Source organism: Corylus avellana, chromosome 5 (assembly GCF_965113065.1).
Source record: "Corylus avellana chromosome 5, dhCorAvel1.hap1.2, whole genome shotgun sequence".
Taxonomy (NCBI): Eukaryota; Viridiplantae; Streptophyta; class Magnoliopsida; order Fagales; family Betulaceae; genus Corylus; species Corylus avellana.
Window position 1 is genome coordinate 19,216,472 of NC_142494.1, and position 17,348 is coordinate 19,233,819.

General features: G+C 32.2%; 3 protein-coding genes across 6 annotated transcripts in view; all 3 read left to right on the top strand.

Moving 5' to 3' along the window:
• LOC132165243 (oxalate--CoA ligase) overlaps positions 1–17,348 on the top strand; it is a 64,101-nt gene that overhangs the window by 37,043 nt on the left and 9,710 nt on the right. The window lies entirely within an intron of this gene.
• On the top strand, positions 6,158–9,494 carry LOC132182782 (uncharacterized). Of its 4 annotated transcripts, none has more exons than XM_059596121.2 (4): positions 6,158–6,321; positions 8,382–8,611; positions 8,773–8,884; positions 9,288–9,494. In XM_059596121.2, the coding sequence occupies exons 2-4, from the start codon at positions 8,401–8,403 to the stop codon at positions 9,313–9,315; spliced, it is 351 nt and encodes a 116-aa protein (XP_059452104.2). In that variant the 5' UTR covers positions 6,158–6,321; positions 8,382–8,400; the 3' UTR covers positions 9,316–9,494. The 4 variants fall into 4 exon arrangements, 3 of the variants coding, with proteins under 3 accessions (XP_059452104.2, XP_059452106.2, XP_059452103.2); XM_059596123.2 differs by having other exon boundaries at positions 8,470–8,611; XR_009440329.2 differs by lacking the exon at positions 8,382–8,611.
• LOC132183069 (uncharacterized) lies at positions 12,097–16,661 on the top strand. Its single transcript, XM_088516489.1, has 4 exons — positions 12,097–12,285; positions 13,965–14,563; positions 15,618–15,810; positions 16,014–16,661. Exons 1-4 carry the CDS (start codon positions 12,097–12,099, stop codon positions 16,659–16,661), a joined length of 1,629 nt encoding a protein of 542 aa, XP_088372615.1.

The window sequence follows — 17,348 nt, forward strand, 5'->3', positions numbered from 1 at the left end:
TCTTTAAAATAAATAAATTATATCTTACGATCAAAATTTGACCGTTTGATCATTAAAAAAAAAAAAAAAATCAGATATGACCATCTGATCTTTAAAAAAATAGATGAGCTGATAGATTTAAAGAAAAAATAAATTTGCCATGATCATATGTTTATGTTAGATCATATTCTTTAATTAAGGAATTCTAATCATAGTAAAAAAGTGGTGTTAGGGTCACTGTATTTTCATTTGTAATACTTAAGAACACTTAAAAACTTTTTCTTCTTACTAAAAAACAAAACAAAAAAAAAAAAACAACTTTTTCTTCACAGGTAGAGATAAAAACCCTAGCCCCCTTTCATTGCGATCTAAAAGGGAGGAAGAATCATTCTTCCCTTCCCATTTTTCCCTGTTTTTGTTTTAGATTTTGCTTAGATTCCAGCAGTAGCGCCCAATCTCCTCCATTGCTTTGGCCGTCTACTCCACCTCACAGTTCATTTTCCTTCCCAATCTTTTTGCTTTGTTGGTTTTTGCAAAGGTTCTTAGATCAGCTTTTTTTGAAGCAAATTTACATTTTCACCGCTAGTCCAAGTCTTATACGTGTCATTACGCCTTCTTTCTCGGCGCCAATGAATCCTGTAGACAACAGACGTTTTCCTTCCAGTCGGCACGTGACAGTTGTGGTTTGAACGCGTCGAAGCGTGGTTAGCGTGAATCTCACACGCTTGTGTGTGAGCCTGTCACTGTTGTTTGTAATTTTTTTTGTTTACTTATGTTGTTCTGGCTTTTGAGTTGAAGACGGATAATTTTTGGTGTGAGAACTTATCTATCGCAGCCAGTTAAATAAAAACTTTTGTTGTAGGGAAATAATCTACCCATGTTTTATAACTAGTCTACCAGGACCAAATCTATATCATAAATGAAGTTTGTATATGGGTTTAATCGAAGGTCATGGATATAATTTAATTGTTAGATTTTTCGATATATCTACGACTTTGTAATAACATAGCTTTTGCCTATGTTTTTAAGAGTTTCATGTTATGTAATATAAGAGCTTTATGCTCTAAATCTTTGATGGAAAGAAAAGAGATTTACCTGTTAAAAAAAAATCATGGTAAAAAAGTAATTCAACAAATCGATTCCTAACATGGCCCCAAATAATGAATCCTAATAAAACAATTTACGAACAAAAATATATAAGACCTAATTGCCTTTAATATTCAATTAGATATTCAAACTTTATTTGAAATAGGGAAATTTTATTTTGGGAAAAGTCCACATACCCCTCTCAAACTATCACATAATTGTTAATGTCTCCCCAATGATGAAACTAGCCTTGGTAAAAACAAAAAAATACTAAAACTTCTAAAAAAAACCTAAAACTAAATAAAATAAAATAAAATAAAGGGTTGGCCAAATTAAATTTTTTTTAAAAAATTCATTTTTATGAGAAAAAAATTTAAAAAATTTAGATTTTTTTAATAAAATACAAAATTTTCGTTTCTTTTCTTAAAATTTTTGTTTTATAATTTTTTTAAATAAAAATTTACGTTTTAAAAAAATTAAAAAAATTTCGTTTAAAAAAATAAAATTTTCGTTTTTCAAACAAAATTAAAAAAAGTACATTAAATTTTCCATTTTAAAAAAATTCGTTTAAAAAAGAAATAAAAAAATCGTTTTTTTAATTAAAATTTTTCGTTTTTTTTTTAAATTAAAATTATCATTTTTAAAAAAATTTATAAGGGTATTTTTGTCTTATTGAGAAATACATAGGGCATATTTATCTTTTTGCTATACTCATTGACAATGTTTTGATAGCTTGAAGGAGACATTGTTGTAATTAAAAATTTGGGGAGAACATTGTCAATTAGAGAGTAGTTTGAGGGAAGTATGTGAATTTTATCATTTTATTTATTAGCATTCCCATATTTTGTATTTGTGAAAATCCTTTAATAATACATTAAATTTGTTTTTATTTTGGTTAACGAAAATTTTTAGGTTATTTAAACGTTGAACAATTATTATGAACATTTAAGGATAATCAATGAAACTTTGGTAATAAAATCTTCTACTAGAATTCAAATTTTATTTAAAAGAAGGAAGTTTTTGTTTATTTGCATTCCCATATTTACATTTGTCAAGATCCTTTATAATTTTAAGATTCAAATTTAATATCAAATAATATTTAAAATCAATAATACATTAAATTATTATTTATTTATTCATTTGTGATTAAAGAGAATTGTTTAAAAAAAACACAAGGCAAAACCCTAGCCTCTCTCTAGTCCCTCTCCGATGAGACTCTGAGAGGGACTAGAGACCCTAAGAGGGACATTAATCTTTGAAATCCATCCCTTCCCCTCCCCCTTCTCTGTTCTTTCTTTCATTTTCTTTTCTATGGTTTGATTTTGAAACCCAACAACAGCGGCCAGATTCAGCAACAACAGCAGTCGTTCCTTCCACCTCGTCTTTTGGCTTCTCCTCGAGCTTGAGTTTCGTCAATATTTTACTGAGAAACTTAGATCGGCTCCTTGTGTTGCCAATCTATTCTTTTGTTGCTGGCCCAAGCTCATATGCACCACTACACGCTTCTCTCTCGTGCCATTGTGCCCTGTAAATACCAAACTTTTTCTCTTTTCTTTTTGGCACGCGCCTGATGTGGTTTGTTCAAGCCGGAGTGTGGATCATGTGGATCTCACGGGCTTTGTGTGTGAGCCTCACGCGCTAGTTTTCTCGGCCATTTTCTTGTTGGATCTCGCCATTGATGCTAGTTTTCTTTGTTTTGTTCTTGTTTTGTTGTGTTATCCTGGCTTTTGAGCTAAGGAGGAAGGACAAAGTTTTCCTCCAAATTGGGTTGGAGAAATTTTCTTCAACCTAATATATAAAAGTGACATGTAACCCATGAACATGTGAGATACACATGTTTTTTTAATTGTAAGGACAAAATTGGAATAAATTTTATTGAAAATTCATATGCATCTCACATGTTATTAAAAAATGGACACATGTCACTTTTATAAACTATGTTAAACGAAATTCCTCCAACTCAGTTTAGAATAAAACTTTGTCTGAGGATGAATAGTTTCGATATGAGGAGTTTGTCTCATGGCCGGGTCAATAAAGAGTCTTTCTTTAGGGGTAAGACATACCCATGTATTCAGATCTAGTTTGCCTAAATCAGATCTATCCCTTAAATGACATGTGCACATGTGTTGGATCGGAGGAGGTAGATACGTTTTTTATTGTTAGATTTTTAGTGTATCTATGATTTTGTACTTTTCATAATTTTGGCTATGTTTCTCTGTAAGAGCTTTATGATCCGGATCTCTTACTATGGAATGAAGATGAAAGAATTTCCTAATATATATATATATATATATATATATATATATATATATATATATATTGGTTAATGCAACTTTCAAGGGAATGTGTTTAATGCAATTCAAGAATCGAGTTTGATGTCTTTTTTTTTTTTTTTTTTTGAACAAATTGAGATTCTTATTCAATATCTGAAAGACCCAAATGGTCATAAAAGAGTAATGGAAGCTTCCTTCCTTACAATACCACGAAATTCAGATGGAAGGGAATCCACCCAGGTAGTCTCAGTAACAAGATTGAGGGCCAACTTTGCCAGCTCGTGGGCTACACTGTTAGCCTCCCTCTTTGCATGTACAAACCGTGAATTACCCAAAGCTCCTAACCCCAACACAACTCCATCCACTAAATGCCCATAGACGCGTGTACAGGGCTGCTTCGAATTAATCGCTGTGATAGTCTGCTGAGCATCTCCTTCAAAAGTAATATCCGTTAAACTAAGCTCTTTGGCAAAGATCGTTGCATGGAGGGCCGCTTGTGCTTCAGCCAAGACCGAGTCAAGCTTGCAGTCCATGGGTATGCTTCGAGCGGCCACAAAATTCCCTAGCCAATCTCTTGAAATCATACCCAACCCAATTTTGTTCCGGCCATTATCCAAGGCTACGTCCCAGTTTATCTTGAATTCTCTAAGAGGGGGTGGTTTTTAGTTCAGTTGAGCCACTATTCTGTCTGGTTCATCTATGCCTCCGTCCCTAGCATTTGCTCTGCGGAAGTCTTCCAGAGAATTCGTAGCCTCCCGTAAAAGCTGGTTTGGGTGAAGGAAAACCCCCTCATGAATAAGGTTTTTTCTCCTCAACCATAACCTCCTGGCTATTACCGCAAACTGCTCAAGTTCTGTTCTATCACAACATTCAAACATATCCTCAAAGAGTTGGAAAAAATTCTTTCCCTCATATTTCTTCTTCTGGAATTTGGCCACACCACAACCCCATACACTACAAAAAACATGTCAATTAGTAACGTGTTAACTATTCACTATTTTTTAGCACGTTACAAATTAGTAACGTGTCAATATAAGACACGTTACTAATTATTTTAGTAACGTGTGAAATGAGACACGTTACAAATTAGTAACGTGTTAGTTAGACACGTTACAAATTTGTAACGTGTCAGTTAGGCACGTTACAAATTTGTAACGTGCCAGTTAGGCACGTTACAAATTTGTAACGTGCCAGTTAGACACGTTACAAATTTTTTTTTTTCCAATTAATTAATCCCATTAATATTATTTAGTTTATTTTAAAAATATATATATACTTCATATTAGGAAAATACTAGCAACTCCGTATATAGTCTAGAATATTATTTCTAAAAATCACAATGTTATTAAAAAATAAAATTGAATAGTTTAATTATCATTACAATATGATAAATATATCAAATGGAAAGCTTTATATATATATATACTTCGTAGCTACTTTAGTATATGTTATTATAAAATATAACAAAATTATTATGAAAACTAAATAAATCATTTTAGTATATGCATGTTGTCAATTTATTTAAACATTTTAGTATATGTTGTCAATTTATTTAAAAATTTGAAAGAAAACAAAACACAGCTTGAAACTAGCTAACACTCACTTTTTAATATCTCTCGAATTAAAGATTACATTAATATTTACTCAAACTACAAGAAAAGTTTGGATGGTAACTCTCTTTGGACTAAAATGATAAAAATACCCCTATAAAAGATTTAGGGAAAAATACATAAAATCAAGAAAAACATTATTAAAAAATTGGTAACCTATTTCAGTGAATAATGGGTTAGCATAATTATATGACCAGGGTTTGACTCACATATACCATTGGGGGGCCTCAAAAGTTTTAAAATTCTTCTTAGAATATGTCGTTTTTTATAAAATTGTCCTTCCAAAATGCTATATTTGTCCTCCCATAATTTTTCTTTCACATTTTTCCCCCTCTTGCAACATAGAAAACTGGAAATACCCCCGGCCCATCCAATTAGTTTATTCCCGTTTGCTTCTGACCAAACTCTAGACCTTATTTGAGACTTGAAACTAGTTTTTTGTGGAGCTTCGCACTCTGCATAGCATCATGTCAACTTGTCAAGACATCAAGTCATTACGCTCAATAAATTAAATAGCAATTCTTTATTGGGTCCAATACAGTTCAGGTGATTTTTTTTTGTTTGTTCAAAACTGAACCTACCATAATTAAGATGACGCCAAGCTCACAGCTGATTTTTGTGGGATCCAATCCAATGATATAGTTTAAGTCCCACAAAATTTCTAATTTTTTAAAAAATAAATAAAAAAAATTGCAAAATCAGTTGCTTTGGTTTACTTGATTTGCAATTATTAACTCTATGTGGTATCAAAATTAATTTATAAGTCCTTAAGATATCCAAAAAATAATAATTTAGTTCCTACTGTTAAATTTCGTTGACTGATTTAATAGAATCTGATAGCATAAAACATTAGAATTAATAAAATTGTGATACTTGTCTTATTTTAGTCAGTGTTACACTAACAGAATATGTTAAATTAGTGTTTTTCCGACACTATATTTCTAACACAATAAATATTTTCGGACACTATATATATATATATATATATATATATATATATATATATATATATATATATATATATATATATAGTTATTTTAAAAAAAAAATTACAATATAAATATTGGTAACGTGCCACTACCAATTAGTAACGTGCCTCGTGTGGCACGTTACCACTTAGTAACGTGCCACACGTGGCACGTTACTAATTTGTTTTGACCATGGCCTTCAATCTCACGTTTTCCAATTTTCCCAACTGCTCATGTTTTCCAATTTTCCCTTTATTTGCCCTCTCGTTTTTCTTCCTCTTCTTTCCCTCCAGCGCCAGTACTATTACCCCTCCCATACAGTGATTTTTCTCTCTTCCTCCTTCGGCGTTTCTCACTCTCCGGCGTTCTCTCTTTCTGCTTCTAGCTCGTCCCACGCACGTGCACGTACGCCCTCCTCTCTCCCTCGCTCGTTTTCTCTCTTTGGCCGGCATTGTTTGATTTCCTGTTATTATTGTTTGAATGACATATTATTCGTTAATTTTTAGGCTTTTGTTTGATTTCCTGATATTATTGTTGTTCAAATTTAATAAGAGGTAATATTTAGTTAAGGATGAGGGTTTGATTATTGTTTTCCTGATATATTGTTTGATTTCCTGATATGAGGTTGTGTGTGTGAAATTTTAGGCATTGGATTTGTGGGTCTGTTCTTTTATATCTTATTTTTCTTACAAAGTGGAAACATCCTCTCTCCTAGAAGGGGGAGTAGCAGGGCGAATGGCCATGGTGCTGTGTTCTTCTTATTTTATTTTTATTTTTCTTGTTGGATTTGTGGAGGTGAGATTGAATAGCTTTGGTGGTGAAATGGGTAATGGGGGAAAGAACCTGCGTATTGAGATGTTAATGCCTTTGAATTGGTCCTTGTTTTTAATCTTCTAGGTGTTTTAGCGGGGGAGGGATGGATTTAGCCGTGTGATTTGTTGATAGGTATTTTTATTTTTATTTGTTTTTAATCTTCTAGGTTTTTTTATTTTTTATTTTTATTTGAAAAGGTTTTATGATAAAACAGCTAGAAACCTGCAACCCAGCTTACTGCAGGAAACAACAAAACCCCAAAACAAGTCTTAACAGAAGACCAAAACAGAACAAAACAGAGCTCTTAATTTGTTTTTTTAGAACCATTTGTTTGATAACAAACATTTTCTCTAGAAATAAAGAGCGAAATTAATTGTTTACTTTTTGGCCTGCTTTCCTCTTAAGCAGAACATTTCTGTTTGTGACAAGTTATTACTTAAGTTAGTTCCATTAATTTACTTTTTTCAGTTTTTTATAAACCTTTTCCGCTTAGAACTCAAGAGTGTTTTTTTAATAGTTTTGTCTTAAGTGGTCTTACTGTGATTTTTTGTGAGGTGTATGAGCAATAAACCCATTAATAGTTGTATGAAATGTCATACATACGAAGCTTATATATTTTTTTAGTTGGGACTTTGGTTGCTTTATATTCATTGATTAGTTAATTAATTTCAGCTCCCTATTTTTACCAAATCACTAATGTAGTTAAATCAGTGAAAAGAAAATAATAAACTCTCAAGTACCCTCCAAATTTAGAATGATCCGTAAATTCATAAACCTTTTAGAACTTTTTTGTTTGTTTTTGTTTATGTTAATTGAAAAGAGTTGTACCCAACTAAAAGCATATATAGGCTGCAAAGTGCAAACCCAAAAAGAATGTAAAACTAAAATTTAATTGGGTGCCACCCAAAACATAATAAAAACATATTGTCTAATGTGGTTGATAATTCAATTGGGTGCCACCCAAAACATATTGTCTCCCTACAATTAAGATGCTACAAAAATCTGATGGGGCAAAATGGGTTGTATAGAAACTGATGGGGCAAAATGGGCAAAATGAGCTATCTTCCTCCTAAGGCTCTGTGATTAATGGAAGTTTGAGATCATGTGGACTACAAGGGCCGGACCAGTTTATTTTACTCTTTTTGAGACATACGGCCCAAGCCTGTTAGCCAATCCTATTTTTTAATTTAGGTCTCTTAATTTGGAATTTTAGGTAAGCTGCCCTCGTCTGAGCCATCAAATTCCAAGAATAGGATTCTCCTGATCATTTCATTGAATCTATTTTATAGTTAAAATTTCATTGAATCTATTTTATAGATGCAGCCCAAATGAACTATTAAAAACTTTTCCATAGGCCCATTTGCACATTTTTATGTGAAATAAGTTTGTGGTTTGAGATTTTGCATTGGCATGCAATATCCTTGTTCCAAAAGTTAGTTTCCTTGTGTGTGTTAGTGTGTATGACTTATGGGCTCTCGTATTTTCTTCTCCTCTCAAACATTTTTGCTGCGGTGGCAACCAGCCGGCTTTATAAACCTTTTGGACCCATTAGTGTTCCACACTAGTAAAAACCACTTACACTGTTCCCATGCATAACTACAAACCCATCACATAACAATTAACGTAGTGATTTGGTAACTTGGAGCTGAAAGGGAGCATCACAAGATAGATATGGCTGCACAGTTGGCACAGCAGAGGTCTGAGATTACTGCAGAGTTTAACGCACTTATGGCTGCACAGATGGCGGCGTATGAGGCTCGACTTCGTGTGCTTGAGAGCTCGAGACATGTCTCCGATCCAGAGGTGACCAATGTTAGAGCTCCGCCAGACTTAGAATCCCCAGTCCGTACGATTGCGAGGTCCTCAGTAGCTAGCGGACCAGGTAAAACTATATTAGTTTTTGTTTCTCTTAAAGTAATACGAGTAACTTCTGAAATGGCTATCAATTTAATAGTTAATAAATTTGTTTGGTAATCACACTTTATTCATATGTTTTTGGAATACATGCATGTGTATAACACATTTATATCGTAATATGTGTAGATGACGTAAGGCTAGAAGCTGAGGATGACAATCAAAACGAACACCCACAACGGACCCCGAGTGGACAAAAGTCTCGTTTATCAAGACATTGTACCACTGGTTCAGCAAGCCCGTATGTATACATATGACTTATTTCGCGCCAGTTATTATCGAATATTTATAAATAGCGTATATACTTAACTCAAAATACTTGGAATTAGGAATACAAATTAATATGTGTTGTGGTTGTGGAAATGCTGGATACGCGTAGATCATATATATGCTTTGTAATTTTAGATCATTTTCACAGTTTGGATTATCATTGAAACTATAGCGTTGTACTCTAAGGTGTGTGTTGGCAGTGTAGCTATAGCGTTGAAGTTATTTATCGTCTGTTTATTCACTTCACTACTGTTAAATATTGTTGAGTATGACGTTTGTATAGTTTGACGAAGTTAGTCGCTTAGGACTTGATGATTCCTGATTGATTGTTCGAGTGTTTGTTTGCTGACTAATTGTTGTGTAATCATTTGCAGTGAGTGCGGAGAAGTCGACCCGTTATGATGGTGTTCACCAGATTTTTTGTTGGGGTGTTTATACGTAATGTACTCGAGAATCACTTAACTTGTATGTTTAAGGTTTTGTTAATGTATATGTATATAGTTATAATTTATTTGTGGACAATGACGTAATATACAACAATGTTGTTGTATATATATATCAATTTTTGTGGACATGAAATGGATATATGTTGTGGGGAATGTTGGGATAGGACTTGAGAAATGGATGTATGTTGATAGCAATTGATGATGTATGGTGAGAGCAATTTATGATGTATAATCAGGTGTGTACAAATAAACAAAATTTGGAGAAATTAATTTAATTTTTTTTTTTTTTTTTTTTATGCACAAAATCGTAACGTGTCAAAAACTGACACGTTACTACTTAGTAACGTGTCAGTTTATGACACGTTACTATACTTAGGTTTTTGACACGTTACTAAGTAGTAACGTGTCAGTTTTTGACACGTTACTAAGTAGTAACATGTCAGTCTTAACACGTTACTAAACGGGATTTAGCAACAATCAAATTCCTAACACGCCAGACACGTTACTATATACATGTTACTAAAATTTAGTAACGTGTTAACCCTAGTGACACGTTACTAAACCACTGTTACTAACCCACATAATTTTTGTAGTGATATGTCATTAGCCGAGGGACAGCTCCACAATAGATGTTCCAAGGTCTCCTCCTCCCGATAACATACTAGGCACTGTTTTTCCTAACAAACACCCTTCTTAAATAAATTGACCTTTGTGGGGAGTAGGTTGTTTAGAGCTCCCTACATAAACAAATGAACAACCTTTGATGTCAATGTCATTAATTAATGCGACTTTTTTGAAAGAAATTAATATAATTTTGCAAAATTTTAATGTCTCTTAATATCATATCATATGACTTATGAAATTATCTATAATAAGTATGATCACTATGATGCATAATTATCCTAATTCCTAAGTATGATCATATAAATCTCATAGAACCATATGTTCATATAATAATACAACACTGTGTTATATGATTTATATCATCACTATATGATATGAATATAATCATTACATCTAAGTATTATCATTAGATATGTATAAATCATTAGATCATGTGATCCAAGGTCTAAGATCTAAGATCATACAGAATGTTAGATTATATGATCATAGATTCATATGATAATACTTAGATCGTATGATATGATCATATCATATTGATATTATGATTAAGTATATGAATGTCATCCAATGATACAAATGTTATTGTATCTAAGTATCATTAAGAATGTTTAGATAATAATAATATTAAATTATACTTAGAGAAATGCTAAACATTCCAAATTTTTATTCTAAAAGTTGGTTTTCAAATGATTTGTCATCATCCTATGAGTTGGTGACACATTTCCCAAAATAATAAATATAATGAGATCACGACACATTATTTGGAAACCAACTTTTGAGAGAAAAATTTGGAATGTGTAGCACTCATTGTATTAGTCTGGATTTGTATACTGACTATAATTTATATTTGTTCTTTATATAATCTCATATGACTTATGACTACGAGATTATAATAAATACGATCATCATGATTTATGAGTCATTGACTCATAATTATTATAATTTCTAAGTATGATGATATGATCAAACAGTAAATAATCATCATAATGATTCTTAAGTTTTTTTTTTTTTTTGTTAAGTGATTTCTAAGTATCTAATGATAATACGTTGATTTCTTTCAAAAAAAAATAAAATAAAGATAATACAGTGATTAAATGGCAGTGTGGCACAATAACTTATACCCTATGATTGTATCATATGATATAATGATTATATTGTATATTTCTTACTATTGACTATATATATTTGTTATATTTGACTATATATTATTATTTGTTACTTAATTAAGAAATATACGAGTCAAGTCTAATAAGCGAGTCGAGCCTTATACGAGCTTGCTTACGAGCGTAACCGAGTCAAGCCAAGCTTGCTTCGTTTAACATTTGAGTCAAGATTTCTGTTCATGAAATGCTTCACTTAATAATCGAGTCCCGAGTTTATACGAGCTTATCCTAAATGAGCGAGCGAGTGGCTTGCTCGCTTAACACCCCTACCTTCTGCGCATGCAAAATCATGCCTTATGGACTGAGAGCAAAAGATTAGCCCTGAACACAAGTCATGTGATGTTTTGCAACAGATGGCTTGGGGAGTATATCTTCAGACAGAAAGCATAGGACTATAGGAGCACGCAGAGAATTAGCCGCAAAGATAAGGCTGGATTTGTTGAGCTTCGCTGCGACAATGTGGGTACAACATATATATTAGGGTGGCCAGGGTAATTTATTTTATTGATTTCCTTCGCACGCTTACACTTTGCATGTGCATTAATTATAGAGACGAGCATTGTAACGTACGTACAGTACACAAGGAAACTATATATATAGAAAAATATAGAATTTTAAATAAATCTTCTCACTTTTTTCTCTTAATAGATATATTTTTTTTCAAATGACTTGCAAAATCCATCAATGTCATATTTTGTGTGGAGCTAAGTAAAATTCTTTTTCATTAAAGTCTTAATATCTTGGAATTCAATTCTTTATATTTAATTTTTACCTTAATTAAAGAGCCCTTAATTAGAGAGTATTGACTAATTTGTTTTTATAAAAGGAAAGTTAATTATACCGTCTAGATTTGGGGTCTTATTCCATTGATCAATTTACACGATTGCTTAATTCACATAGACATTCAGCCGGCCCTTGTTGTGGGAAACTAGTTAAAATAAGAGAAGAGCATGAGAGATCAGTACAATCTGCAGAGGTTGAAGAAGTATTTCTCCGACGGCTTGGGGCTTTATTATCACTACAACCACATGATGTGGCGGCCATCGATGCAGTCACCTGCAAGATCCTCCGGCATCTTCCTCTGTTGCCTCCTCCTCCTTGTCGGTGCGTTTGTCTCCACGCACCTGCTCGACACAAGTGTAAGTATTTAACTTTGTTTCACGAGTGTATATAAATTTATTCTTGAGTTTTAGCTCAATAAAAATGTGGACCTTATTTATTTATTTATTTTTTAAAATTTTGCAATCCCTATAATTAACGACATTATCATTTGGGAGAGTAATTCTATAAACCGTTATTTAACACTTCAATCCCTCTGAAATATTAAGAGAGTTTACGCCATCAATTATCTTCACACTTTTGAGTTCGAATATTGCACAATATCATTGTTCGTGATATATTTGTTTTCTATTTTATACTCATTTTTTGTCCATTCCCATATAATATATCGGCAAATCCACAAACATGTAAGTTTTGAGATTTAATGGTAGACTTGAAAAAAAAAAATAATAATAAATAAATAGCAAAAAATAAATAAAAAATGAATGTGTAACATTCTCAAAAGAAAATTTATTTCACACCACTACATATAGGATAATTTAAGAAAAAATATGGCATTTATTCCTTTTTAGAAGTTCAATACTACAATTATTCTATGTTTAAGTTTTTTTTTTTTTTTTTTTTTTCTTCTTTTTTTAAATTAAGAATGTATTGACAATATTAGGTTAGGATAGGATAATGGTGTCATGTGGTATATAATATTATTCTTTTGAGAAGAGTAATATTACATGCTATATTATCATCCCACCTCTATCTACTTGTACTCATCTGCTTTTGAATCGGCCTTAGCTAAAACTAAAAATTTAAGGACACTTTCATAGCAACTTAGTGAGATAGAGATAAGATGTGGTGAATAAGGGTTGATTTTTAATGTCACATTTTTAATTGTTTGACTTTAATATAACTTCTTACTAAACATTATAGTAAAAACATTGCAAATTTGAGGAATAAGATAAATTTATATTCTCCTCAAGACAATGAGAGAGACTTCACAATTACTAAGCTTGGGTTGTGGTTTATACAAGAAGGAAAGCAAATATGGCGGAACATACTTTGACAAAGGCGGTGGTCCAAACATTTATAGAGAAAATTTGGATGGGCGATTACCTTGAATTTCTTCATGACAATATAATCACTAATAGCTGTAATATTTGATTTATTATAAACGAATGAATGAGATTTCACTTTTAAAAAAATACCACAAAGCGAGAAGAATGTAACATGCGGCATGAGTGTCGGATGGCCTCGCTTCAAGTCATTGAGGGCCACGAGTCTTTCACTGTGACTTACACGAGCACGTGGGACCTCTTTTAGGCCCGATTGTTCTTGTTAGTTAATGCATAATAAGTCTCAGAATTCAAATTATAAATATAATAATAATAATAATATTAATGTCTTAGAATTCTACATAGTAATGTTAGAAGTCTTTTTTATGTTGTTTTTTTTAAAAAAAAATTGATGTGATTTTAAAATTACTATTAAATTTGTTATAAGTTATTATTGTCTTCTAATATCAATTTTGAAAGACAAAAAGATAAAAATAAAAATAACATTTAGCATATATGATATTTCTTTCTTTAGAATTTTTCTTCGTTTGTTTTCTATGACCATATTTGATTTCTTTCTTTCCAAAAGGTTATGGTTATCTCGGAAAGTAAGAGTTAAAAAAACCATTATTTAATTTAAATTATATATGCTCACTATTTGACTACAAGAATTGCCCATTATTGACTTTTTCTCATTGTGCTCCGTGCCACAGTCACAGGGTTCAGCTGGCAAGTTAGCACCCCAACCGATACTAACTACTAGAACATCCCACATATACCCTCACAGAAATCCACAATTCTCGAAAACGCCCTCACACCCAATTGAGATTCCACTCGACTGTACAGCCTACAACCTCGCACGGACCTGCCCTTCAAACTACCCAACCTCCTTCCATCCAGAAGAAGATCCTGACCGTCCATCACCCTCCACTTGTCCAGAGTACTTCCGTTGGATCTACGAAGATCTTCGTCCCTGGGCCCACACAGGGATCACGAGGGACATGGTGGAGGGCCTCAGAGGAAAGTACAATTTTAGATTAGTCATAGTCAACGGCAAGGCTTACTTGGAGAAATATCATAGATCGTTTCAGACTAGAGACGTTTTTACGCTGTGGGGAATCCTACAGTTACTACGGAGGTACCCGGGTCAAGTGCCTGACTTGGAGCTGATGTTTGATTGCTTGGATATTCCAGCCATCAAGACAAGTGACTATCAACGACCCAATGCCTCGAACCCACCACCGCTGTTTCGGTACTGTGGTGATGATGACACACTGAATATTATTTTTCCTGATTGGTCCTTCTGGGGATGGTAAGACTTTTTTTTTTTTTTAAAAAAAAAATTAATTATAATTATTATTATTATTATTTTTATTGAAAAATGCTAATTCCATAATTTTATCTCTTAATTATCTCATTAAAGAAATGCTACACACAACTTTCTGACACTTTCTTGAGCACTTGAGAGTGAATTATTATTAAATCCAAAATTTAATAGTAATTCATTCAAAATTTAATTGTGATTTTCAGTGTCATCTCAACATTTGTCTGATCATTATTGATTTTTTTAAGTAGGTTTTAGATTTTTTTTTTCAAATTTTAATTATTATTATAAAATTTATTGCTTCCGATTTACCATATCAATATTTAAAAAATAAGATCATGATAAGTATTGAATTGTTAAAAGCAAATATGATCATAAATGCATACAAAAAAAAAATGGAATTATTTAATTTCAAAATAATAGTTTAGACTTGAGGAAATATATATATATATATATATATATATATGCCCACATAAGAGGGGGATGTGGATTAGAATTAGCGACCTCTGCTTGATTTCCAACTAATTGAGCTACCCCTTAGGGACTGAAGAAATATACTTGAAAGAATACCTAGGAATTTTAAAAGTATATTAATCCAACCTAGTCGATCCTAGATATTTTTATGGAGTAGATTTATTTAAATTTCAACTACTATCTTCAAATTAAATTATTAATATTTTATCATTTTATTAGTTATTGTATTTATCACATCTTTATTTACTATAATAAGTATATTAATCCAACCTAGTCGATCCTAAATATTTTTATGGAGTAGATTTATTTAATTTTCAACTACTATTTTCAAATTAAATTATTAATATTTTATCATTTTATTAGTTATCGTATTTATCACATCTTTATTTACTATAATAAGTGGTGATAAATAATGAAAATAATGGTTGAGATTTAGAAAAATCTATTTAGTAGAATACCCTATAATTCTTAATTAAGGATTTTAAACATTATTTAATAGACTTTTGTACGACTATATCATCTTCTTAGCTCCCAAGTCTTAACATGCATGGCATGTACTCTTGTGTAGGCCTGAGACGAATATAAAGCCATGGGAATCTTTGATGACAGACCTAAAAGAAGGAAACAAGAGGATGAGATGGGCGGATAGGGAACCTTATGCTTACTGGAAGGGCAATCCGACGGTTGCTGTAACAAGGGAAGACCTCCTCAAATGTAATGTCTCAGAAAATATGGATTGGAATGCTCGTTTATATGTTCAGGTAATATTATGAATTTCATTCTTTCTTCCTCTCAATGATCTGCATGTTATGATAAGTACTGTCGTGTATGTCTTTGCTTATATTACAATGAGATTAAAGACAAATTAATCCCATGATTCATCCCACTAAACATTAAACATGGAGTTTTGCAAATATGTTGTGTCGTTTAGCAAATGTTATGATAATTATAAATCCATTTGCAGGATTGGAAGCGGGAAAAAGTGGAAGGGTACAAGCAGTCAGACTTGGGTAGCCAATGCGATCATAGGTATAAGATATATATTGAAGGCACTGCCTGGTCTGTGAGTGAAAAATACATTCTTGCTTGTGATTCTGTTTCCTTAATGGTAAAGCCCCAGTACTATGATTTCTTCACGAGAAGTTTGAAGCCACTGCACCACTACTGGCCTATAAGGGATGATGACAAGTGCAGATCCATTAAGTTTGCTGTAGATTGGGGCAATGCCCACAAGAAAGAGGCACAAGAAATTGGGAAAGCGGCAAGCGAATTCATTCGAGAGGAGTTGAAGATGGAATATATCTATGATTACATGTTTCATCTTCTAAATCAGTATGCTAAGCTCTTAACATTTAAGCCAGTTATACCTACAAATGCTGTTGAGCTCTGTTCGGAGTCAATGGCTTGCCTATCACAAAGATTAATGTTGGAGAAGAAATTTCTTATGGAATCCATGGTAAAAGGTCCCGTGTACACCAGCCCATGCACTATGCCTCCGCCATATGATCCTCCATCTCTTCATACAATTCTGCAGACAAAGGAAGATTCAATAAAACAAGTGGAATTATGGGAGAAAAAGTTTTGGGAAAACCAAAATGAGCAGGTTAATTAGAACTTGTTGAATTCTACAATGTTTCATATTCGGTTTGTGCTCAAATTAGTTTTTTTCGTCTATGTCCCATTTAATTTATATATTGTCAACACAGAATAAATAAATCATTATTTGAGTAGTTAAGAGTTGAGAAATTGGATAATATTAGAGGTATTTTTGTCTTTCCATTTTTTGAGGGGACAAAAATACCCATTTAATATAACCAACTAGATATTATTAAATTTAAATGAACTGGAGAGAATCTTAATTCTTTGTATTGATGTTGATCACAGTTATGCGTCTAGTTATAATATCATGAATAGACTTGCTCGAAACGCCTGTATGAGCAAAATAGAATCCTTTCTATTTCTAATGAAATGTAGAATATTAATTTAATGGTATATCTAATGGTACATGGCTAGTCTCCTACAGAAATTAGCCAATTTTTTTTTTTTTTTTCCGAATCACCACTTTTATTATTCCGTGCGTCACCATAGGCTTTTTTTTTTTTTTTTTTTTCCTAATCCGTCACCTTAATTAGGCAACTGACCTAAGAAGGATTATGCTTCCGTACCTGTTATATAATGGAAAGTGGAAACTACTTTAGTTTTTCTATAGCTTTTTTACTTATATTTTAACATAAAAATTCTTTTTTTTTTTTTCTTTTTTTTTTAGATTGTGTTGAAATTTTGTAAAAAAATATATAAA